The following is a 24,528-nucleotide window of genomic DNA, read 5'->3' on the forward strand; positions in this document are numbered from 1 at the left end:
TTTGGCATCGTCTTAATTTAATCCTCGTCCCCAGCGCGATTGTGATTTTCTCCCAGGAGTTGAGTCCATCTCTCAATCTCTACACATTCCCTCCTCCTCTTCATCCCTAGCCTTGCTCCGTCAGCGCCATGAAAGGTAGGTTCAGATTCATCATGCATTCGCTGGTCCTCCGAGACTCCCATTGTGGAAGCAATGGAAGGCGCTCACAATCAATCCTGTAATGATAGATCCAAAATATGTTGCTCATGTTGCCGCCAATGCCATTATTTCCGAGAGCGGCTCATGTCGCATCTCCATGGATGCCCTCCGTGCTGTGAATGCATTCTTTGATCAATTTCTCTTTCTCCTTCTTTCGTCCACACGATCGCTCGATCTCAATCGGATAAAGCATACGGCGCTCCAGATGCTGCCAGGAACGCTCGGAAAAAACGCCATAGTCGAGGCCGAGCTCGAGGCGAAATCTTACCTGCAAAACAACCCTTCCTACCTCTCCGAAAATACGGAGAATACATACGAGCAGGAGATTTTTCCTTTGCAGAAAGCCTTCAGTTTGTTGCGGGAGCGCTGTTTATACCAGTGCACGTTGGGCGACCGGGCTGGCATGGTGGATCCGGAAGCGGTCCCCCCTCCGCTCGATGCGGGGGTGGTGGTGACTAAACTCCATGCAATCTACATTGTGACCGTGATTGAAAATGTTGCCGCGTACATGCTCCACTCCATGGCAAAGATCGCCGAAATAAACGACTCGGAGTTCGTTCGGCTGCGGGATGTATATGCTGCGTTGATAGGCGATCGAGAGCTAGGATATCTGTTTAATAGAATGCGACTCCGTGAGACGCTCGAGGTAATTGTCCTCTCTTTCCTCTAAGAGAGATCGGGTGCTTAACTCCTTTCCCCTCCCGATTTAGACTCGGCTTGGCCCAGTGGCTGATCAAACTAGGGTCGCCATGGCTTCCTCTTACCTTGCCAACAAAAACAAGAAGAAGATACCCGAGCTGGAAGTGAAGCATATAGAGGCCACCAGGCTTTCCCCCACGCATTCGCTAGAGAAGAGTTACGGCAAGGATGGAGCTAATCTGAGGCGCTCCCCTTCGCTTGCCAACTCTACGTCTCAGTCGCCTCTCCCATCGCCCTCTGATATCATAAGTCGCCCCAGCACCTCAAGCCAGACGAGCATTCAAAGCAATAGTGGCAATGGTGGTGAAATGGACCCCCCTGCGCGCCCCTCGAGATCTAAGAGACGAGGCTTTGTCCCGTCAGATTTTGACCAGCGGAGCGTGACGTCTGCCGCACGCGTTTCAAGTGAACGCTCCTCTCCTGGCGTAGTGGCCATGTCTGTCATAGATGAAACCGGTGATGATGATGATAGGAGCGATGGATATCCCCGGTCCGTGGACTTCGACCAAGTGATCCGCAGCGGCGAGACCATGAAAGTCACACTGACTCCGAATCGATTACGTACGATCGACCACCGAAATCCACCCCCGCCCCCGCCTCCTGCTCACAATCATCGCAATGCTGGGCTTGGGGAGGACGCCGGAAGACTGAAGCCCGCTAAAAGAAGACTTGTACCTCGAGAGGCCACGGTGAAACCCACTGAGGATGAGGATGAGGACGAGTGGGAATATATTGAGGGTAAGAAGCCCCCTGTGCGTGAGACGATGGCCGAGTTTCTTGCCAACACAAAGCCTCCTGGCGATCCAGCCCCTCTCTCGCCCAGACAGGTGAACTCTGGAAAGCGTCCCTCGGTAACCAGCTTGGCCTCGAGCAAGCTGATGCTCTCATTCCCTGAGCCTCCTCCAAATCCAGACTCTCTTCCGTCCGCGAATGGCAGCGAATCCGGGCGCTTTGTCGCAAGAGAACCCGGAAATAGCCAGCCTTCTAAGTCGTTCGAGTCCAAAGTGCAACGCTCTCGATCGCCTGGTGATGCCATTCCTACCTCGCCCCATTCTGGAAGTTCCATACACGAAGTAACCAGCCCGAAGAAGGACTCAATGGACCACTCAGAGCGGCATAGCAATAACGGCGGGACCTTACAGAACACCGACGAAACCGTGGATGACTATGTCAGTGAGGACGATGATGATCTATTGGACATGATAGGCTCGGATGGTGGTGTGCGTCGAGTTTCTGGCCGTCGTGGAGCCGGAAGAAAGCGGATGCAAGCCCGCGATAATGAAGGAGGCGATGTCCAGTCGCTGATTGAATTTTTACGCACTACTGAGCCTCCATCTTCTTCCTCCGGTAGCTCGAGCTCCTCTTCTCGAGCAAATAGCAGCTCAACTCCAGGTGGCAAGGGTGGCAAAGGCCTACGTTTCAATCTCTTTGGGCGACGCCGCGGTAGCAGTAGCTCCACTCGGTCGCTTCAAAATGATCATAAGCAGCTCCCAACGCTGCCTCACCAGAAACCGGATGCTATCAGCAAGTCTAAGTATGTCAAGATCGAGACTCTGCATGGCCAGGATGCGGCGGCTCGTAAACAACCAAACTCAAGCATTCCCGTACCTGCTCTGGGTATTGAAAAACTCACAGATGGGCAGCGATCCCCGCCATTGCCAGATATTCCTACGCAGTCACCTATTTCAGATAGTGCTACGCCGATCACTGCGTCGGCAATGCCATCTTCTCCACGATCACCACCCGCCCAGCAAATACATCCTCTTCATTCACCACACCAAAATGGACAATTGAACAATGTACTTGTTCAGCCTCGCAGCGGCTCGCAAAACCGTGATCTCCCGGAACCCCCTCCACAGGAACAAGAGGATACCTTTTTGACGGTGAATTCCCGTCGTAGTGAGGCTTTGTCGGAAGACGAAGGGAGTAGTACGGAGCGCGTCGCCTCCATATCTAAGGCAGCGCGCCCGCAACTGCGTCAATACGAACCACCACAGCGATCGAGTTCATTGGCCCCTAGCGCTAACAGTAATGCAGGCGAGTCAAGCAACTGCGAAACCCTCTCGAATCAGTCTGATGTTTCTGCTCAAATCACGATTGGTGAACTTTTAAATCTCCGAAAGCAAATGCTTGACCAACTTAGCTCCGGGAAACGCGCATCACAGCTCTTAGCGTTAGTGGACAGATTCTTAGGAGAACGCATTATTGGAACTGAGGATTCACTGGGAGGTAAATCAGGGGATGGCACGCACGATCTCTTCCTTTCGGAGGAGGAAGAGGATATGGAATCCAAAGAGGATAAATTATCTTCTGATGGTGAGGAAGCGAGGGACATTCAGACCATAGACGCAGATGAACCACAGCATATGGAAGAAAAGCTCGAGGATATAGTCGCAGAACATGAGGATGGGGAAGAGAGCGAGGATGAGGGAGAGTATGGGAGTGACCACAAAGGAATGATTCCCGTGTTTGATGTCGTTGAGGAAGCCGAGAGGATGGAGCAGGAGTCAAGCACGGTTGCGCTGTGGTTGCTTTCTTGCGAGGCATAATTTTCCAGCATACTCTGATAATTTATACTTTCTGTAATGTGTATTTCTTACTTATCTTTACCATATTTGATTAAATTACATGTTATTGCACTGTTTTTTATTCCTTATAATAGTAGCACCTTGTTGTTGTTCTTCGTTTTAATTTAGTTCGGATTATCTTAGTAATACGATAATATTACTCCTAGAAAAAATAAATACTAGTTTATTCATTCATTCACTTTGAATTGTTGACAGCTACGGCCTTGAGTTCCAAGTTTCTGAACCAGTTTCCAATTAATTAACTCGATGATCTATAAAGTGGCGCAGTGATGACGTATTCATTCACGACGTTTCGTTTTTCTTTTTCTTTCTATACTTCTCCTGATCGGAGAGCTTCTTCAAAATCTCCTAAATCTTGATACATCACCTTACATCCATGGTCAACCAAGTGATCATCAATCTTTTTGGTGGTCTTTCACCGCTTTGTCTGCAGCTCTCGGATAAAGTGTCTATCGCTTCGCTCCAGCGGCATCTAAGCGAATTGACTTCAATCCCAATTGAAGATCAATATCTTACCACTGTAGGCGGACGGATTCCTCGCGATGAATATCTCTATGGAGACGGACCTGTTGTCTTTAACTTGGGTGTAAGACTGCTGGGTGGGAAGGGAGGTTTTGGGAGTAACTTGAGGGCTGCTGGAGGCCGTATGGCTAGCCGTAAAACAACTAATTTTGAAGCCTGCAGAGATTTGAACGGAAGACGGCTTCGAACCTTGAATACCGCTAAACAGTGAGCGTCATTCTGTTTATTTTGTTGTTTATTGGTACACGGATCAGGAATAATCTTACTTTTTCTTTATTTTAGAATTGCCGACTATATGGAAAAGGAAACCGAAATCAAAGAGGAGCGAGAAAAACGGATACGTAAAAAGATCGAGGATGGGCTGAAAGAACCTCCACAAAAGCGGTATCGTTTTGAGGACCATAAATTTCTCGAGGAGAGTTCGGAACAGGTTGAAGAAGTAAAAGATGCGGTTGCTGAGGCAATGAAGCTTAAGCGGACTAGTGGAGAAAGCAGCAAATCTGCTTCCCCACCATCTTCGTCCTCTTCTCCCAATTCTGGTTCTGGGGCTAATGATGTATTCTCTATGTGGGACGATATTTCAGATTATTCTTCGGGCGATGAGGAGGAAAAAGAGGAGGAGGTTGAGGAAAACATTGCAGTTAAAGGAAAAGGAAAGAAGGCCGTGGAGATAAGTGAGGCCATTATAAAAGAGAAAGGAGCTGCCATTACTAGCCACGCATAGCATGTTGTTTAGTCTGTTTTATTTATTATAGTCTTCGCATTTTTGCCTCCAGGAAGAGAATATTTTTAGCCATGAACCTGATATTCATTTTTATGTTTTTAGCCCTCTTTGTTTTCCTTTCAGTTAATAGTTTCTCAGCTGTAATTGTTATAACGTTTGTTGCTTCTTTTCAATATACTCCTTAATCTTGAAGATGGTAAATTTTACAAGAGCTTCTTTTGAATCATTGAAAACGAAAAGTGACATGGTTATAGGTTTATATATATTGGGTCTATCTACAAAATCGTATAAATTAAAAGTCGCTTTCTATGCTACTGCTTGTTCCCGCGGAAGCGTTGACGTGGATCCAACTATAGGTTAAATAAAGTGGTTATGGTTGATCAATGCTACACAATGAACAACAAAAATTATCTCTACCATTCCTCTCCGGCAATCAAAGAAACTCTTTCTTATTAATTGGCATTCTTCGGGAACATCCGCAGCATGCTCGGCTTTTATGCACTCCTGAAATGAGTTACCCCGCTCAATACATTTTGATTTGAGAATACACTCAATGAGTTCCTTGCGGATCTCCTGACAAGAGGGCATGGTTATTTTCGAGATCACCTAGGTTGCAGTGTTGGAAATATCAAATATCGAGTTGAGGGTGAATTGCATAGAAGCTCCGCGTAGTGAACTTCAATTTACTCGATTGTCTTATTCAGACCTTTCACATAGCTTTTTTTTTTTACTTCTTTTGTGCAGATCGCTACACATCTTAAGCGGTAGCCAGCCTTAATTAATTGCTCATCAATATATTTTATCATTATTCTTCTCTTTATTACAATTTTGATCATCGTTTCATTTCTCTTTAAATCAACATTGAACCATTTTGAATTTCCTAATTAGATCTCTCACTTTTGCTCCTACTGCCCGACCACTATACGCTTTCACAATTTAGAGGTGATAGAACGGATGAAAAGCACAGAAAATATCAGAAGAGAAAATCGTGAACGCAAAAAGCGGTGGCGTGAAAAGAACAAAGAGAGAAGTAAGATCTCTCCCCCACTCTCAATCTTTGCTTGCTCTTGAACTAAATTTTATATTTAGATAAAGATAACGACTTACGTGCCCGTGTGAATAAACGTGCCACCACTCTTTTTGGCCGTGAGGATAGCGAGCGAAAGCAGCGATGGATTATGGAGGAATTTGAGAGAAGACGAAGCAGGCGCTCATTACGTGGAAGAAAAGGCGAAGGAGAAGATGAGGATGGGGAGTTGGATTTACTGAATGGTGCAGATATCAGAAATTTTGGGGATGGTGTGGGCTGGGGAGAGGAATCGAGTGTCTCAACATTAGTGGCTGATAGGCCGGAAGCTGAAGGTGCGAATGGATATGAAATGATACCCGAGGCGATTGAATATGCCGATACGTTCTCAGCAGTTAATAATGAACGGTCAGAGGTGGAGACTCAGGTGGAGGGGGAAGGAGAAGGGCAATATCTCTCAATCCCGGCAATTTTACACCATTTGAGTGATATGGCGGCGTTGAGCGAGCGACTTGCGAAGGCATCGAATACAAATGAGGCTGCTGGAGAGCCGGAGGTGGATCATGGCGATGGTCAAAGTGATGCAAAGGGCACACTGGAAAGTACTGAAAAGGAGCAACAAGGCATATCCTATGCAGAAAGAAAATCCAACTCGGAAACCAAGTCGCTTGAGGTTTTACCTGAAGCTTTGTCGACAGGTGCGACGAATGGAAACAGCCCTTCTGTACCCTCACAGGAAACAGAAACAAATCGTCTAGCGGAAGAGAATCCAAAGGAGTCGCGCAGGCCTCGCAGGGAGAAACGGAGAAGTGACGGCGTAGAAAATCCAAAGACGAAGAGCCAAAAACCGGGTGGCTCGGGTGAGTCTATGGACGCAGTGATTTCACTGATGAAGTTGAACGGGAATGGTTGGTCGAAGGAATAGAAAAGGGAACATCACGGAGCCGATATGCTTGCACTTTTATTATCCTATATTTAAATGTAAATTCCTCTCTATAGTTTACTATAGTTCTTTTTTCATGGAAAGTGGTGAAAATTATATGTAATTTTATTTTATATTCTTCTTTTAATCTGTTTACACTGCTTAAGAAAAGATTAAGACGTTTTTTTTTTCTTAATATAAAGATAGCTTTTCTTTATTTTTCTGCTCTATCTATGACCAAATCCAGTGGAAAATATAGTTTCTCAGAGTCAAAGATAATAAAAAGAATAACCGTTCAAGTCAACAATCTCAAATACAAAAATTTATAGGAAGTCACATCGAGCCATTTGCGGATGCGGCGAAGAAGTATAGAGTCAGATCAGCACTTTCACCATTTCAATCCCGCAAATGCATCGCTAATGATCAGATAGCAATTATTTTCCATCATTGAATCAATTCTACTAGAGAGCAACTTACCTCTTCTTGGATTGAGGATTGGCAGGTTTCTCTTCCTCTCCCCACAAGTCTAGCAGTCCACCTTGCATTTTATTTCCTCCATTTTGCGAAGAATTCGACGATACCCCACCCTGAGTCGAAGGGGCGGTGAAGCCACTCAGTCCTCCAAGTCCACCTAATGCTGTAGACTGAGCTGTGGGCACCGTTTGTCCAAAATTTCCGAGACCACTCGAATATGCCCCGGGGGTGGCTGCAAAAAGTCCATTCAAGTCCGAGGTTATTCCTGAAGAGCCTTGAGAGGAAGAGGAAATAAAGGCACCAAAGCCGTCACCGCTAGTTCTAGAGCCCACGTTGGAGGCAGTGGAAAAGGCAGAGGCTCCAGTAGATGTAGGAAGATTTTGCTGGCGGACAGGGTTAGCTGTGTTATAAAGCGACATAATCGACGATTTCAATTGGAAGTGGTTGGCTCCAGGATTGTTAGAGCTGGTAGTAGAAACGGGTTTCGTGGGGGCAGATTTCGTAGAGCTGTCATTCATATTAAGGAGATCCGAAGCTGCACCCGAAGAAGAAACAGTAGAAGCAGCTGGCGTGGATCTACCAGAGGTACTGGAGGGGGTTGAAGCAGCAGGGGGTGGAGAAGAAAAAAAGTCATCAAATCCATCGATAAGAGAGGGGGAGATTGGTGTCTGCTTGTTGGTGGTAGAGGCCAGAGGAGTCCCATTAGTGTCAAGGAGCTGAGCCGATGATTGTTTAGTGCTCGTCTAGATGATGATTCCCAAACGAAAATGGTTATCCTCCGGTAACTTTCTACTGACCAAATCAGGTACAACATACCACATCTCCAGTATCACCCAACGAGTCTGGGTTCGGAATGGAAGAGCTCAATGCCCAGCGCTTGTATTCGTATTTGGATCGGATAAATCCTTCGATGTTGCTAATAACCGATAAATATAGCTAAAATATCATCGCAAAAAGTCCAACTGAGTGGCAAAGAGTACCTGTCCTGGGGCTGGCTATTCTCTGGCAATTTAGCTTCCCAGTATTTGTTTGCCCTTTTATTTCCCCATTGGACCATGCTCTGGGTGACAATAGAATATTAGGAATATGTGATAAAAAAATAGATGTCAATAATTTACCTCAATTTGCTGGGGTGTCCATTTATCCAAATCCACAGATTTGACACGAGATATATGTGTACCCATCGAGCGATGTATACCAGAGCATCGGATGCACACAAAAATACCCAAATTCCAAGAGGCCCAGCGAGGATCTAATAGATTGTTATGAGCCCGAAGAGGAATAGATGAAAGCATTTTGCATTGTAAGTGTGGGGAGCCAGGAAAAATTTCATATAATTGCACTCTACCTCTCCTCTTGCAGTCAGCACACTGTTTATTTTCAGGGATTTGAAGTAAATCTTTTAGAATCTTGGCATGTTTATCATTTTGGCTCTTATCATCCCTCCGTAATCTTGACGACATGATGAAAGATATTGTCAGAGTTTGAAACGCGCATAATGGGATTTATGACTGGGACTGCACAACCGGCTAAGCCGCCGCAAGCATTAAAAATTGTTGAAAAAAATTAATAACTAGAACACTGGAAAGGAAAGAGAAGTGAATAGTTTCATTAAGCATTAACTGCTCAGGATTCCAGCACACGCCGACCCATAGAACGTTGTTTGTAAGAAATAATAACAAGAACAGCAAATAGTGTGTTAATCCCACATGCCGCAAGAGATATGAAGGATACTGAGCTTGATCTCTCATCGCCACGACTCCTTTATGAGATTGCGCGCGCGATCGAAGCTAAAGGTGCAGCGCGTACGTATTTGAAAGAAGACGAGCACGCCAAGTTTCGGGAAGCGCTAGAGGGAGGCTTTGACGCGTGGTGGGAATTTTTCATTTCACCTGAAATTTTCGACTCGACAACAAGTAGTACTAAACCGTCGGAGACTAATGGCCCCATTACGACCGAGCTAGATTCCTTAGCTAGCGCGGATACGGTTCGCGATGCGACCAACGCACGTCCAATTTCACACCAGCCTGTAACATCTCAGTCCAACGTCACTATACTCGCGTCATACCGCATGCGTAGCATGATGTTTGAGCAACTTTTACCGTGCATCTATCCCAGCTATCGCTCATGTTGTAAACCAGTGGTGGATGTGGAGCAGATATATGAGCGTCTTAAATTCTCGGACAGTATGCCGAAAAATGAATCGAGAACAGGCGAATTAGACAAAGACCAGGTGAAAGAGGTAACGGTTAGAGGTGAGGTGAGCGAGGATTATGACGAAGAAGAGCAGACAGACGAGCAAACACAAGCACAGCCGGTGGAAAGCGACACAACCTCAAAACCACAGGGTATAACACATTTATCTTCTCTCTTGAGAATATATTTTAATGGACAACCCCATGCTACATAGCCAAGCGCAATAGTGAAGTCGAAATTCCTTTGAATGACGCATACCACACTTTTGAACTCGATAGGCAGTCAATGATTGCTCTGCAGAAGCTTCAGGTATTATGCTGTTCAATTATATTCCGTTTCTACCATTTTACAATGATATTGTTGGCGTTAATAGGAAGCAGAAATGCAAGAGCAAGAGGAAGCTGCTAATGAGAAAAGTGGCCAGCAAGATTCTAAATCTGTGAGTATTTGTAAATTATATAATAATAGGTTTCTCCCCTCTAAGCTTGGCTACTGGTGCATAGCTTTCAAATTTGGGATTAGGCGGATCGAGCATGAAGGTATCCTTTTATCCACCCATTATCCCTTAGCTACTTTATTACTAATTCCGTTAATCCCATATGAATTTTCATACCCTTCGAATGAATAGTATCTACTCAGCGTCATTGATCAAAACCGCAATGAGACTTGTCTTTCCGACCGCGAGCTTCGACATCTGCTGACCGACTTAAGAGTGAAGCGGTCCAAATGGGTAAGAGAATGTGGACATTGAAAACTGGATGTGTTGGTTTTTATCTTATTCTTTAACAAATAGGCAAGCGATGATAAAATTGGACAAGAAGAGTTATATGACGCCGCAGAACGAGTTTTGATTGAACTCAGAAATTACACGGTATGAGTGATATCTAGAAATATCTAAGTGAAGTGATGCTAAACTGTTGCTTTTCTTTTCCTTTAGGAACACTCCACGCCATTTTTGACAAAAGTGAAGAAGAGTGATGCACCTGATTATTATTCTGGTAACGAGATGAAATTTCTTGACCATATTCTCTAATTATTTACAAAAATTATCTTCATTCACATAGTAATCAAGCATCCCATGGACCTTGGAACGATGATGAAGAAATTGAAAAATTTCCAATACAAAAGTAAAAAGGAGATTACGGATGATCTCTTTCTTATTTTTTCCAATTGCTTGGAATATAACACCCATCCAGTAAGCATTTAAGCCGTATTCTATTGCAGCGCAAATATAATTAATCTGGTTTTGTATTCTTCTAGGCAAGCCCTTTTCGGAGACATGCAATTGCAATGCAGCAGAGGGCGTCGCAACTCGTCCACGAAATACCAGATATCGTTGTACGTGACCGAGCAGAATTGGAAGCAGAGGAAGAACAGGATGCTGAAGATGAGACCGATGATGGTAATCCCTAAAAAAATCATTGGTCGATTTAGTTTATTTATCCTTTTTTTTACTATCAGAAAATCGATCAGAAGCATCTAAAGATAGATCATTGGGTTTGCGTGTGGTAAACATGAAAATTACCTCTCCCTGTTATTTAACTTAATTTCTAACATTTTGTAATTAGCGGGGGTCTAAGGGTAATGTTAAAGGAGGAACAAAGTCGTCCAAAGGTCCCGCACGCTCCTCAAACAAAGTTGTCTCTGAAATTATTGATTCTGAGCATGGGGGAGCAGGATCGCAGGAGCCATCCACTCGCGAGCCAAGCGTTGCGCCCTCTGCGGATATGACTCCTCATTTAAATGGAACCGCGCAGGTAGCGAGTAAGAAGAATGCTGAGGCAAAGATGTTGGATTTAGACCAGGAGGAAGTTGCACTTGACATTGAGATAGACGCGGGAGATTTGCGAACGCAAGTGTGGGCAGAGAAGACAAAAGAGGAACGAGGAAGAATCTGTGTAAAGACTCGATTATTTCAGGAGATAGCTATAATCCCTCCTAATGAATTCATTTTCACTTAGCTCGAGAGAGATAAAGAATTCCGAGTTCCTTTTCCTGAACAATCAGCACTTATCCGTACCGCTGAAGCTATGCAATTATTCCAAGAGGCTGAAGCTGTACATGATGAGCCCTACGCACCTAAATCGGCAAGTAATGCAACTTTCGGATTTCCGGGAATGGAGCGGGATGATGTGTTTTTTGATGAACGACGGGAAAAGAGGACGGCAAAAAGTGATAGCATATTTTTGCCGGAGTATCACCTGATGTCGAGTATTCCAGAATTAAGACAAGACCCATCTCTTCCATTGAAAACAGAACCGTATCACCTCTTCGATGATGATTTTGTATACCAGTAAGTATATCTAACTTAACTTTATAGTTGGATAGATTCGAACTGAATATTTTGTTATTTTTTAATAACAGGCTTGAACAAGAAAGGCCGTCTCTTGCATTGTATCCCGAAGCCCATTTTCCAAATCATGGCGCCTCAGCATTAATTAATGCGAATATTGAGGAGCTGAAGGCTATAAGAGACTTATACGGAAAAATAATTGCAACAAAGAACAATATTCCTGTAAATACTCGACTTTTCACTCTCTCTAAATGCATATACTCACAATATTTTAATAGCTCGGCTCACTTAATGAGGCATCTACCGACGAAAAGGAAAAGGAAACTGACCTCGCTCCGTTACCCATTGAGAAAGACTCTTCACTGCCTCCTTTAAATATGAATGGGAATACAGGATTCCATCTAATGGAAAAAGTAACAACAAAACTATTACAACATGCAGGGTTTGACTGTAACTGCTATTTTTATCTAATTATTCATTCACTATCTAAAAGAGTTCTTTTTATTTAATTAGCATCCAATGCGAGTGCTCTCCATGTATTGACGGATGTAGCGGTTGATTATATGATGAATCTCGGAAAGACGATCCGAATGTATAGCGATTTATATAATAAGAAAATGAGCGCAGAGGTAACAATTGTATACAAATTTCGGAAAATACCTGTATGTTAATAATTCATACTTCCAGGAAATCATACTTCACTCGTTGTACGAAAATGGTATAACTAGCATTCGAGCTCTCGACTCGTACGTAACCGACGAAGTAGGCCGACGCTACGGGAAAAAGCTACAAGATATCCGGCAGAGATTGGATTCGTCCTATCGGGAATTAATCAATGTATTTCTCAAAACTATACTTTGATGCAAGAAATTATGTTTAACACTCTATATTTCACCATTAGCAACCAATGGAGGTTCAGCCAGTGGACGAAGACTTGATCTTGGATAATGATGATTTCTTCACCTCGTATGTGTATCTCAGCCTTTGTAGATCCTCAGCATTACTGTAACCTTTATGTTATTTTTCGATTTTAGTGGAACACTCGGAGAGGAGATTGGTGAAGATATTCTTGGGCTGCGAGAACTAGTTGGCATTGACTCCTTTGCGGTATATCGAATATCAATCTTCAAAAATAACATCCAGCTTAATTATACCCGAATTTTGATTAGATCCCGTCAAAGCTGTGGTATGGTTCAGGAAGATCAATGGCTGTAAAGGTGCCAACGGGTGGGCCAAGAGGTGATCTTTCGAATATACAAATTATTTTTGCTACTTAGCTGATTACAACTATTTTAATTCATGACAACAGGGAAACCGCTTCCATATCCTCCACCTCCTCCCTTTCCACCTGTTACTGATCCTGAGAGCCAAATAGGATTACTGCGAGATTACTTCCAAAAGAAGCTGGAAGAAAATAACGGAAAACTTATTGAGGACGAATACATGCCTGCGAAATTCCGCATTCGCCCAAGGATCCCGCCCACTGCTACCAAAGCTCTCGCAACAAAAAAGAAAGAAAAGGAACTTGCTGCGGCGCTCGAGGCTAAAAAGAAGAAAAAAGCGGAGATGGAGGCTGCCGCTGCGGAAAAGAAAAAACAGCGCGCAGAGGCCAAAGCTGCGAGGATCGCGGAGCGAGAAGAGAGAAAGAAGATCAAAGAAGAAATTCGTGAGAGGCAAAGGGAGGCTAAAGCTGCGGCAAGAGCAATGAAGAAAAGGAAAGCGAGCTTTTCTGAATCAGACCGTTTGCAACAGCAGTCTATTGAAGGGAATGTCCTCTTAAGTATGGGAGCAGAGGGAAAGGATGACGATTCACTTTCTCCACCAATATCAAGGCGAGTCAGCAGTAGTACAGACTTGGGTGAAGGGATAGTGGTAGAGAGTCGGGGCACGGTTGGGCGGCCCAGGAAAGACGGTTCAACGCCAAAAAAGAAGGCGCAAGGAGCGACTTTGGGTGGAACCTCTCAGCAGTCGGCATCAGGCTCGAGTGGAATGAATCTACCCCACACTCCTAACCTCGACGAACTGATGCCCCCACCACCAACCGCAGCGACCCCTTCGAAAAAGCGAAAATCAGAGGGTCCAACGGGTGACACGCCAACAAAAAAGTAAGGTTCCACTCTACTTGAATAGTGAGTGCATATTAATTTATTGACTATGTATACTTAGAACTAAAAAGGTCAAGGCTTCTAAGAAGAAGCCCCCATCTGACTAAAAGAAGCTCTAATCGTATCATTTTTGCATTTTTTTGTTTTTTTGTTTATTAACACTGAGACGCCTTTCTCTTTTTTCATTCCCTGATTTGCCTTTACCGTGTTACTGGCTTTTCTTTCTCTTTTCCTTCATTTCTTCCTAGTTTTAGCGAACGAGGTGAGGTTGGCTGCTTTTTTGATTATGTATACCATTTGAAAGTGTTTTACGTTTAGATATGTGCACTGTTTTTCTTTTTACAAATATTTATTAATTCCTCGGCCTGCATGAGTACGCGTGGTGGAAGGCGGGATTATGACCTTTTTCAATTTTTTATATATTTTGTAGATATATACTTAATTTACCTTTTTGCGCACTTTTTTTCCTAGTTTTAGGATCTGTAGTTTCTTTTCTTTGGTTTGATTTGAAGTTTTCTGACCCCTCTAATGGTTTGAGCAATTTCAAATATTTTGGTCATAGGATTCGAAAACTTTCTAAATAATGGTAGCACGAGCATCAGTACTTGTGAAGTACATACATGAAATCACAGGTTATATGGATGGGGCGACATTAAATAAAGCCCATACGAACTTGGATCCTTGGGATCTTCACATTATACCCGGTAGTTTATCATACAGTATTTCTTTCACATGCATTTTTCTATAAAATACTTGGGAACTTATATCGAACGTTATCCACATTACTCTTAATTGAGTTCGTCCTTAATACGTATATTTAGCAGTTACGAAGTAATATTACAGTATAATAAAGTAATCAATCAAGTGCAAGCTTGCATGGCACTATAGTACAGCTAAACAATATGGTAATAGGTTAGTGATTCAAATTCTACCCTCGTGCTAATTTTCTCGAGTTGCAAACCCTTGAAAATAAGTTTGACATACATCAGTTAGATTTAATTGATTTGCCATTGAAACTCCAGTGATACAACTGGAATAAACCATATTAAATATAAAATCCAAGTATATGTACGGGGTAATAAATCGATCCAAGACAAAAACCAATACTCGACACTGAGTGTTCTAGGTATATAAATACTCTATTAATTTTCTTTACTCGTTATTTTATTTAAAAAACATAGCTTTATTTTAGCTTTTGTTTATATATATCTTTATATTTATTTTCGCATTTTCTGTATCTAGCCACACGCATTGAATGTCATGTTTGGAATAGAGGGAAAGCTAGTTTCCTTGTTGCCGGAAGTAAACTTGGGCTATATCGCCATCGCACTCCCTGCCCTTTGCCTTGCCTATTGCTTCTATAGCATCTTTATCTACCCCTTTTATTTTTCGCCCCTCCGTAAGCTGCCCACCCCTCCTGCTGACAACAATCCTTTCACTGGTCATTTAATTCAAGCGCTTTCCAAGGAGGTTGTTTTAATTGCTTAATCATGAGCTCGAAATGACATTTACTAATTTCCCATTTCTAAACTAATAGTCCCAAGAACAGCAGCTTGAGTGGGCCAATGAATATGGCGGATTTGTGCGGTTCTTTTACCCCCTCAATTTTGAACGTGTGCTTATCACAGATCCGAAAGCTCTCCAACATATTCTCGTGAAGCGTGCATATGAATTCGTTAAACCGCAGCGAGTGAGGACTTATCTCGGGATGGGAATTGGAAATGGTCTCTTGGTTGCAGAGGTGAATACTCTTTGGTAATAAGGTTCTAAAGATTATCTCATGGGTTAAAAATTCCTGTGAATACATTAGGGGGATGACCACCGCCATCAACGAAAACTTCTTAATAACGCGCTTTCGTACGGGAATATTAAGCAGTTTGTCCCTATCTTCAATGAAGTAGTCACCACTTTAACTGATCAATGGAAAGATGCATTATCTGATCGACATGAGATTGAAATGGATGTGTTCATCCCGATTACAAAAGCTACGCTGGATATTATTGGCCTTACAGGTATATACTAGAGCTGTTTGAATTTCAAAAAAGAGTTGTGATATTGACGCTCCCCTACCTAGGCTTTGGTCATAGATTCGACACATTGACTTCGAAGAAGCAGACCTTGCTCGCAAAAGCTTACGATATTATTCTTGCAGATATGCCTGCTTGGAAGCGAGTGTTTTGGTATCTCATGCCAAAACTAGCTTTATTTGATAGGAAGATGATGAATGGATTAAAGATGTCACGGATAGCAACGAAAGAAATTGTTGAAATGGGAAAATTAAGAATGGAAGACAATAAGAGCAATACTCGAGATATCCTGTATATGATGCTCGAGCACAATAAGAAAGTTATGGAGACCGGTGAAGGCGACCTGTGGACAGATCGAGAATGTAGAGATCAGATCCTGACATTTTTAGCTGCCGGGTAACCATTATGTGCTGACCTATTTATATATTTAAAATTGTCTCTAATATCTTTCTTTTTTTTAGTCATGAAACCACCTCTACTCTCCTTGGCTGGTTGCTGTATACTCTTGCTTTGCATACTGATGTGCAAGAGAAATTGCGGGAAGAAGTTCAGACTATTTTCAAGAGCAATCCGAATCCCTCGTTCGAGGAGATTGATAAACTTACCTATCTCGACTGTGTCTACAGGGAAATCGTCCGGGTACACCCCCCTGTCACCTACACAGTTCGGACAAATAAGGTGGACGAGACATTGCCAACCTCTACTGGAGAGGAAATTTTCTTGCCCAAAGGCTCTCTCTGCGTGATATCTCCTGCGGTTATAAATCGCTGCGTTAAGCATTGGGGTCCTGATGCAGGCGAATTCCGCCCGGAGCGCTGGTTAGACGAGAGCTCCCTTCCAAAAAATCTTAACTATGTTTGCTTGACTTTCTTGGCCGGTGCTCGAGGCTGCATCGGATCCCGTTTCTCTCAAATGGAAACCAAAGTATTTATTGCAAGGCTTATCTCAGAATTCCGGTTCAGACCAGTGGAAGGCTTTCGGGTGCGAAAGCAATTCCATATTACATGTCGACCAGAACCTGGTGTAAAACTCCACATATCAAGAGCATAAACATCATGTTTTTATAGTTTTGTAATTCTATATTTATAATGAGTCTAATATTATATAAAAGAGAAATAAATAATACCACATTTCGTTTACTCATTCCATATATCATGTGGAAGTTGCTTCCAAAATCATAGCAAAATTCAAGTTGAGGCTATAGCCTACTTCTTCAAACCATTTTCCGACCAAGTTGGCAAATGTATCATTGCATCGCGCGCCTGCCCTACACCTATCCATTCAACAGGGACTCCTAAAAACTCTTCAATAAAACGTACATAACGCTGTGCGTTGACAGGTAGATCATCAAACGTGCGGCAGCGACTAATGTCTGTTTGCCACCCAGGAAGTTCTGTGTACTGCACTTCAATGCGGTCAAGAACACCAAGGTCAGCGGGGAAATAGTTCAATGGCTTTCCATCAAGGTGATAAGCCGTTGCAACCTTAATGACTGGGAGTTGATCAAGCACATCAAGTTTTGTCAAGTTGAGACAAGTATAGCCATTGATAAGGGTCGAATGCTTGAGAACCACCATATCCAGCCAGCCACAGCGACGCGGACGCCCGGTGGTAACACCAAATTCGCCACCGACACGCTGAAGGTATTCACCGGTTTCATCAAGAAGCTCAGTAGGGAAAGGGCCGCCTCCAACACGAGTTGTGTACGCTTTGACTACACCAATAACCTTTCCAATCTTTTGTGGAGGAATGCCAAGACCAGTGCAGACACCGCCCACTCCGGTACTGGATGATGTGACGTATGGATAGGTCCCAAAATCGATATCAAGCATTAGTGCATTTGCACCTATGAGCGCACAGGGTTATAATCATAAAAGAAGTTTCAGTCTATATGGTACTTACCCTCGATCAATATCTTCTTTCCATCCTGAATTGCTTGGTGCATGTAGGAAAGACTATCAATGACATATGGCTTAAGCCTTTCGGCATACTCCTATTATAATAAATAAGAATATTAAAATTGGGAACCTTAAGATAAGAGCAAGCTTATTCATATATTCAATAACCTTGTATCGAGCAATCTCACTTTCTATGTCATACTCAAACTCGCCATAACGTCTTTTGCGATTTTTTACAATGGTTGAGAATTTACTTGCAAAAAACTCAGGATCGAAAAGATGATGAACACGAAGGCCCGAACGGGAGGCTTTAGAGGAGTAAGCTGGACCGATACCACGTTTTGTGGTGCCGATACTATTGAAAAAATAGTAATATATGACGTTAAAATATTTAGGTGTGTTACATATTAAAATGTGTCCAAGAATATTTGATATGGCAAATACCTTGATTGTCCGAGTTCAATTTCCTTCAATCCATCGACAATCTGATGAAAATCGAAGACTAAATGGGCACGATCGCTAAGGAAGAGACGACCCTTACAGTCGAGGCCTGTTAGGATAGAGAGTAAAGAAATTGTTGTAAAGCATTATAGAAAATGAAATAAAAATAAACCATACCTTTACTCTCTAAATCTTCCAGCTCCTTGAAAAAGGACGGAATGTGAACGACCAAGCCATTTCCAACGAGTGAAACACAGTTCGGATTGATTAATCCTACAGTTCAACATGGTTGTCAGTCATTATGACTCATTCTGATTAACAGAATAAAGGCGCACCAGAGGGAAGCATGTGGAAGTCATATTTGACTCCATCGACGACAATAGTATGCCCTGCATTATTGCCACCCTTTAATAGTGTAAATTTTAATCGGCATATTCAAGAGCAATGAATCATGATGTTATAAATAATTACCTGGCACCGAGCGCACAACTCAGCCTCCTGAGCAAGAATGTCTACCAATTTGCCTTTTCCTTCATCCCCCCATTGTGAGCCGAGGACGACGGTAACACCATTAGTGGAAAGAGAGGACATAATGATATGAGAGTATGTCAATGCTAATAATTATAGCAGAGAAATAAATGGCTGATAGACGAAGAGCAAACAAAAAGATCCGAAAGATTGCTGCGCCTCGATCATCTATGACAAAGTCACTCGATAAGATGGCAATCGAGCATTCCAAATAACTTATTTAGAGGCCATATTGATGAAGATATCTGGGACATTCTCAGACGTGCAATCTCTTATCATCATTATAAGTTCATTATATCAAAATTAATAATTTTCAATAGCATAAAAATTACTAAAAATCTGATATCAATTAATATATCCTACTAATGAAATTTTTCTACTTTTATGTGTTTTATAACTCGTACTACCTATTTAAGCTCTCTTGAGACTAAAGCGCTGCGATAAATGAAAAAAAAAAAGAAAAATGGAATGGCGATAGTTGTGCAAGAGCTTGGCTGTTTAACTTTAAAAGCAATAATTCTTGATACTATTGCCTGAAATTTACGGCAGTAGTGTCTAATATTGCCAAGGTTTTAGTTAATGCATTCCCACCCTTATCTGTACGAGTGGCTGGCTTAACTTTTGATCTCTGTCAATATGACGATACAAACAATCAAAAACCTAAAAAGCACAACGTAAGGTGGATTTGGTCATCAAGTGCAGCTGCCCCGTGTGAATCTGGGCCATCATATGCAAAAATATAAAATATTTATGTATATGATGGTCTGATATTTTTTTATCCGCAGGGTTATTTATTTATTTATTTTAAGTGTCCGAAAAAGGTTCGAATGAAAATGCCGGTCAGGCTATCATAGACCGAGCACATTTTTTGAACTTCTTTTCTTAGAAGAATACCAGGATAAATCAAAATATCTTCTCCCACATATCACTTCTATATTTTTCGTTGGTATCTTAGTCGGTATATGTTTTTAGATAGTTCAGGAAACTCTTACACGATATAATCAAACCAACCCATCCCATTCCTTAATTTTGCAAAGAGCAATGAGAAGTACCAGCAGCTCTCCAAAAGTGTGCTCCCCCTCCAGTTCGTCGCAAACGCTTGTCAAAGATGGCAAGCAAGTAGAATATTCCTCCGTCGACGGCCACTGCTGGCATGATCACTCTGAGACAACTCCTCTTAAATCCTCACGCTCATCTACTTCCACCTACCTCTCTATTCACGCGGAGAACATTCCTTTTAAATGCCCTCAAAATAATATGACTGATGATCCTAAATCTCGCCGCACAAAACGCCGTCTCACCATTGCCATCTTGGTGTCTTTTATATTCTTTATCGCTGAGCTTGTAGGTGGATATTTCGCAAATTCACTTGCTTTAATGTCAGATGCTTTTCACCTTCTAGCTGGTTAGTAATTAGTACCTACCTTAATTATTCAAATGATCATAAGTAATTTAATTACATATAGATGTTGCGAGTTTCGTCGTTGCTCTTATAGCAATAAAGCTATCTGAAATGCCTGCTACAAAACGCCATTCCTTCGGATATCATAGAGCAGAAGTACTTGCAGCTATCCTTAGTGCGATCTCTATTTGGGCTCTGACAGGTTGGCTAGTTCATGAAGCTATCAACAGGATTCGAAACCCCCAGCCCATCGATGGAAAAACTATGAGCATTGTTTCGGGCATTGGTATTGCTGTAAACGTGATGTAAGCCTTTTATATATAATCAACTCGTTTATGTTTGCAAATAGTAATTTATTTATCCGGTGCTTTCTAGTCTAATGCTTGTTCTTGGTACTGAGCACCACCACCATGGTCATAGTCATTCACACTGTGACAGTAATCATACACATGCCCATGGCGAAAATCACCACTATCATGAGCACTCAGAAGAAGGTAAAATGGCCGAAAATCATCACAAAACCGCCAACCTAAATGTCAGAGCAGCAGTGAGTATTCTTTTTTTCCCTTCGCTATTATCTTTTTCAATGCCTTAAAAAATTTTTCATTACTCAGACGCTGCACGTTATCGGGGATCTGATATTCAGCATTGGCGTCTTTATATCTTCGGTCATAATTCTTCTCGATCCCAGCAAGAATATAATTGATCCTATCTGCACATTTATATTCTCTGTTATTGTCCTCTTTACAACTTATCGACTTGTATCAGACTCACTTTCTATCCTCATGGAAGGTACTCCTGCACACATAAATCCGCAAGATGTCCAAGAAACACTTCAGGGTATCGATGGAGTGCGTTTTGTACATGACCTCCACATCTGGGCGCTTACCGCGGGTAAAACTTCGCTCTCTGTGCATCTGTTAATCGCAGATCGCGATGATCATGGATCCATCCTCGCAGAGGCACAAAAATTACTTTGCGAGCTGTATGATATTCATCATACTGTGATACAAGTTGAGGCCGTGTGCCTTGCTCATTGTATAGGGAGCTGCGCTTCAATTCTGTATTAATTGCAGAATTTGTCTCCTTATTTTGTACATTCATTAGCTGGCATCGTTTTTTTCTACCGAAGGTTTACATCTGTCTTACAACTACTTTTTTCCTCAATTATGTCTACCCTTTTCGAGGTATTACCCAGCGCTTATAAAGTTTTTTTATAGTATTGTATTGTTTTCAAAAATAAAAAATTGATGTTCTTTTAATTTTACTATTTTCCTTCATAAAATCTACCCAAAATTTAATACCTCTTAGATTGTTTACATCGATTTTTCTAAGCACTAGGTTAGGTTTCGCTTACACATTGCCACGTCTCTTCTTCTATTATCACTGATATTCTGTTTGAATGGAGAGGGATTTGGGATGATCACCCGATTCCCCCTCCTCTAGCAATTGTTACAAACGCACGTCGCGACTTATAACGCATATATTCAAAAATAATGAGTCGTAAGAAAGTAGAACCGCCAAAAATCAACGATTTACCCACTGTGCAAAAGCTAGATCTGGCTACAGAGGAAGGGAGCATTTGTCTTGATCCGTAAGCTAGATTGATTCTTTATTTGCTGATTGGATCAAGAAAATTAAACTGATCTCTCTGTTTTTAACAACCTTTCTCTTGGATCGTACGATTGATAGCAATGTGCTTTTACTCTCACTTATACAATCTCGCCAGCAATGGACTTCTACAATCTTCAGCAAATATAAACGCGAGCCTGCACGCACTTTTAACAGGGCCATTGCAAACAAAAAGGCAACAAGCTCTGGGGTACTATATTTAGGAAGTGCATCGCTCTACGTTGGGCCTCATGTTTTCCCGGGAACCAAGTTTTTTGAGGTGACATGGATTGAGCCAGTAACAACAAAAAATGGATCCAATGGAGATATAGAGGCAACTCACCATACAAATCCTACTGCATCTTCTTCTTCCCCTGCTGATCTTGATAACTCAACAGCAACCAATAATAATTCAATGTTTACGAACGGAATTCAATTACCTATATCTCACCCGCAATCTACAGTAAAACCCATGGTAGTGGCTCCATCGGATATATTTACTGCACTCAAACCAACAGCACCCGCTCCTGCTGTTGAGCCTGCGCCTACACCAATTATAGTTCGAGATATTGTAATGGAATTCGCGGAAAACCCCGCAGAGAAATGGTTACTACCAAAGGATATGATACTGGAAGTATTAACTACAGAAGAACCTCTCGAAGTAACAAAACTTGCCTTTTTTTCGGGCTCAAAATGTATATTTACGAGATATATTTATTTTATTTAGATACTTGCTTCATTTTGTGTCAGTTCTACAAATAATCAGCTTCCTCACGGGGGAGCGAAGAAATCTACGCAGCATCAACCTGTTACAATGCGCATCTCCGGAGCAAGCTATGCGATATGGAACACTCTGCAACGAGCTAGTGATGAATCCAATGTGGCACAAGATTCCATTAAATTAAAGGTGTAGTTGGATTATTATTTATAAAAAATGAAATCCTATTATAACGTGTAGGCGATTTGTATTTTAGTTAAAGCAAGTCCCAAATCGAGTCTATTTGCAGTATTATTCGCGATCGAGTGGTTCAACCGATGAGGTCGAGGTATGATATTTGAATTTTATATTTTTCTTAGGACTTTACCATTAATTTTTTTTTGATATTTTGTAATATGAAGGTTACAGAATCCGATCAACATTATAAATTGTCTCAATCGATCGCAAACGAGTATAATGGCATTAAGCGTAAATTAGATACCATAGATCTGCTGGTTTCCAGATCTAAAAAATCCCGCTCGCTTAATCTCGGTATGTTTTTTTTGGCGATTATGATTTTGGCATACTTCTTGAGACTCTATTTATATTGTTTCAGCGTCATCGTTCAGAAAAGAAATACCCACTAAGAAAACAACGATTAAAAAGAGCACACCAAGATCCTTACAAACAAGTTCAGTTGGTATTGCTGGGCCAAAGCGATGCGGATATTGTGGAACTAAAACAACGCCAATGTGGCGACGTGGTCCACTTGGTCCTAGTAAGTTTTCACGCATATCACTTAGTTTCATTTTTGGACACTATAACTTCGATCAAACAATATCTTTATTTTTGAAAACAGGTACGCTGTGTAATGCATGCGGAGTAAAATGGAAGCAGGGTAAAATACTTAAAGATGTGGAGATCGTCTCTGGCACGCTTCAGGCAGACGGTGACTCTCCAATTGGACGGAAATCCTCATCTTCTGGCCCCAAGAGAGCAGTTAAAGACGATGGCACACATACTCTTTCTGGCTCTAAATTTATGGAAACACCCAAACCGGGTAGGCCTCCAAAAACTCCAAAATCGCCAAGCACAAAGCGCACAAAATCAGGGATATTAACTGAAAGTGTGGAGGGAGTAACCGAAGAGGAAACGAAGGAAATTATAGGTAATGGTGGAAAACATGAAACACATCCAGCACGGGAAGATATAGCAACAGCAGCTGATGATGCGAGCCAACCCAAAGTCAAGGGTCAAAGACGAAGATCTTCTACAAAAGGTGATGCTTATTTTCAGCCACTTTTCTTACTTTATCTGAATCAGCTAATTTTGATTAACATTATAGAAAGAAAACCACGGAAGAGTCTTACTAATGCTAACATGATCGATGACAACGCCCCACAAGCTGTGAGAAAGAAAATCCGTAAAAGCTCTATCACTTCAGCATACATCATGCCAACAACCGTATCCGTTCAAGAGAATTCGGCAGATACTATACCTTCTCCTGCACCGCAACCATCGCATTCACCAAATACTTCTGTACAACCCATTAGTTCGGCCTCTAATGTATCCAACTCCGCGGCTGCACCTCTTCCACCGTCTCTAGTTAATGCCGCATGTACTAATTCACCGCAAAAACAACCTTCGCCCACTGGTACTTCACTTCAGTACCCAATAACCCTTCCGACTGTTTCTCTTTCGTTTGAGCAAAAAGTTTTTACACACCCAAATTGCCAGATTATGTTACACTCCGATCATTTCAAGATGCAACTAGGAGAACCAGGTCGAGAGCGTGTTACTGTAGATGTAGCTAAGCGAAATCTGGAAGCACCTCAATTTCAGCTGATGCAGCAAGAGGTATCGGGTACAGAGCTGGTGATGAAGCTCAATATCTCACAGGTCATTACATTATATGGGCGCAAGCTAATTAATCCCGCGAGTGATGAGAAGCATCTAGTATGTCGATTTCGTGAAAAATTACTGGACAATCAGATTGGTGTGGTTCAGAAGCTATTGGAAAGATGGTTTGGGTTTGGAGAGTAAAATACAGATTAATTTTTATTTCATTGGGAATTGGCCTTTATTTCTTCGCGTTTGTATCGATGTAAGTTCTTTTAGTATGCAACAATGGATATTTACATCTTACCCATTTCAATTACTTCCAGTTAAAGGAACA

At 42.1% G+C, this 24,528-nt stretch overlaps 10 protein-coding genes across 10 annotated transcripts; 7 read left to right on the forward strand and 3 right to left on the reverse strand.

Moving 5' to 3' along the window:
• Positions 1–128: 128 nt before the first annotated feature.
• VTP21DRAFT_10698 (uncharacterized protein) lies at positions 129–3,446 on the forward strand (the record flags this gene model as incomplete). The annotated part of the gene is made up of 3 exons (XM_069390062.1): positions 129–135; positions 228–844; positions 909–3,446. 3 exons carry the CDS (start codon positions 129–131, stop codon positions 3,444–3,446), a joined length of 3,162 nt encoding a protein of 1,053 aa, XP_069253321.1.
• Positions 3,447–3,861: 415 nt separating this feature from the next.
• On the forward strand, positions 3,862–4,731 carry VTP21DRAFT_10699 (uncharacterized protein; the record flags this gene model as incomplete). The annotated part of the gene is made up of 2 exons (XM_069390063.1): positions 3,862–4,214; positions 4,290–4,731. The coding sequence occupies 2 exons, from the start codon at positions 3,862–3,864 to the stop codon at positions 4,729–4,731; spliced, it is 795 nt and encodes a 264-aa protein (XP_069253322.1).
• A 311-nt stretch (positions 4,732–5,042) lies between these two features.
• On the reverse strand, positions 5,043–5,319 carry VTP21DRAFT_10700 (uncharacterized protein; the record flags this gene model as incomplete). The annotated part of the gene is made up of 2 exons (XM_069390066.1): positions 5,043–5,081; positions 5,149–5,319. The coding sequence occupies 2 exons, from the start codon at positions 5,317–5,319 to the stop codon at positions 5,043–5,045; spliced, it is 210 nt and encodes a 69-aa protein (XP_069253323.1).
• A 366-nt stretch (positions 5,320–5,685) lies between these two features.
• Positions 5,686–6,683, forward strand: VTP21DRAFT_10701 (uncharacterized protein; the record flags this gene model as incomplete). The annotated part of the gene is made up of 2 exons (XM_069390067.1): positions 5,686–5,761; positions 5,821–6,683. The coding sequence occupies 2 exons, from the start codon at positions 5,686–5,688 to the stop codon at positions 6,681–6,683; spliced, it is 939 nt and encodes a 312-aa protein (XP_069253324.1).
• A 385-nt stretch (positions 6,684–7,068) lies between these two features.
• Positions 7,069–8,617, reverse strand: VTP21DRAFT_10702 (uncharacterized protein; the record flags this gene model as incomplete). The annotated part of the gene is made up of 6 exons (XM_069390068.1): positions 7,069–7,096; positions 7,158–7,897; positions 7,971–8,070; positions 8,135–8,214; positions 8,273–8,406; positions 8,503–8,617. 6 exons carry the CDS (start codon positions 8,615–8,617, stop codon positions 7,069–7,071), a joined length of 1,197 nt encoding a protein of 398 aa, XP_069253325.1.
• A 260-nt stretch (positions 8,618–8,877) lies between these two features.
• Positions 8,878–13,855, forward strand: VTP21DRAFT_10703 (uncharacterized protein; the record flags this gene model as incomplete). The annotated part of the gene is made up of 21 exons (XM_069390069.1): positions 8,878–9,502; positions 9,565–9,659; positions 9,724–9,789; positions 9,854–9,889; positions 9,979–10,080; positions 10,144–10,221; positions 10,288–10,348; positions 10,415–10,545; positions 10,611–10,752; positions 10,812–10,858; positions 10,919–11,248; positions 11,312–11,643; positions 11,715–11,865; positions 11,922–12,093; positions 12,157–12,272; positions 12,331–12,480; positions 12,545–12,609; positions 12,678–12,750; positions 12,813–12,882; positions 12,953–13,748; positions 13,810–13,855. The coding sequence occupies 21 exons, from the start codon at positions 8,878–8,880 to the stop codon at positions 13,853–13,855; spliced, it is 3,684 nt and encodes a 1,227-aa protein (XP_069253326.1).
• Positions 13,856–15,008: 1,153 nt separating this feature from the next.
• Positions 15,009–16,825, forward strand: VTP21DRAFT_10704 (uncharacterized protein; the record flags this gene model as incomplete). The annotated part of the gene is made up of 5 exons (XM_069390070.1): positions 15,009–15,218; positions 15,286–15,489; positions 15,559–15,760; positions 15,823–16,171; positions 16,237–16,825. The coding sequence occupies 5 exons, from the start codon at positions 15,009–15,011 to the stop codon at positions 16,823–16,825; spliced, it is 1,554 nt and encodes a 517-aa protein (XP_069253327.1).
• Positions 16,826–16,980: 155 nt separating this feature from the next.
• VTP21DRAFT_10705 (uncharacterized protein) lies at positions 16,981–18,705 on the reverse strand (the record flags this gene model as incomplete). The annotated part of the gene is made up of 7 exons (XM_069390071.1): positions 16,981–17,621; positions 17,678–17,768; positions 17,842–18,028; positions 18,118–18,223; positions 18,292–18,387; positions 18,450–18,519; positions 18,586–18,705. The coding sequence occupies 7 exons, from the start codon at positions 18,703–18,705 to the stop codon at positions 16,981–16,983; spliced, it is 1,311 nt and encodes a 436-aa protein (XP_069253328.1).
• Positions 18,706–19,683: 978 nt separating this feature from the next.
• Positions 19,684–21,114, forward strand: VTP21DRAFT_10706 (uncharacterized protein; the record flags this gene model as incomplete). Its single annotated transcript, XM_069390072.1, has 4 exons — positions 19,684–20,047; positions 20,109–20,349; positions 20,420–20,591; positions 20,659–21,114. The coding sequence occupies 4 exons, from the start codon at positions 19,684–19,686 to the stop codon at positions 21,112–21,114; spliced, it is 1,233 nt and encodes a 410-aa protein (XP_069253329.1).
• A 426-nt stretch (positions 21,115–21,540) lies between these two features.
• Positions 21,541–24,395, forward strand: VTP21DRAFT_10707 (uncharacterized protein; the record flags this gene model as incomplete). Its single annotated transcript, XM_069390073.1, has 8 exons — positions 21,541–21,638; positions 21,737–22,316; positions 22,383–22,562; positions 22,630–22,701; positions 22,775–22,904; positions 22,969–23,130; positions 23,212–23,631; positions 23,698–24,395. The coding sequence occupies 8 exons, from the start codon at positions 21,541–21,543 to the stop codon at positions 24,393–24,395; spliced, it is 2,340 nt and encodes a 779-aa protein (XP_069253330.1).
• Positions 24,396–24,528: the final 133 nt, after the last annotated feature.

This window comes from Calcarisporiella thermophila (genome assembly GCF_041956535.1).
Source record: "Calcarisporiella thermophila strain CBS 279.70 unplaced genomic scaffold VTP21scaffold_7, whole genome shotgun sequence".
Taxonomy (NCBI): Eukaryota; Fungi; Calcarisporiellomycota; class Calcarisporiellomycetes; order Calcarisporiellales; family Calcarisporiellaceae; genus Calcarisporiella; species Calcarisporiella thermophila.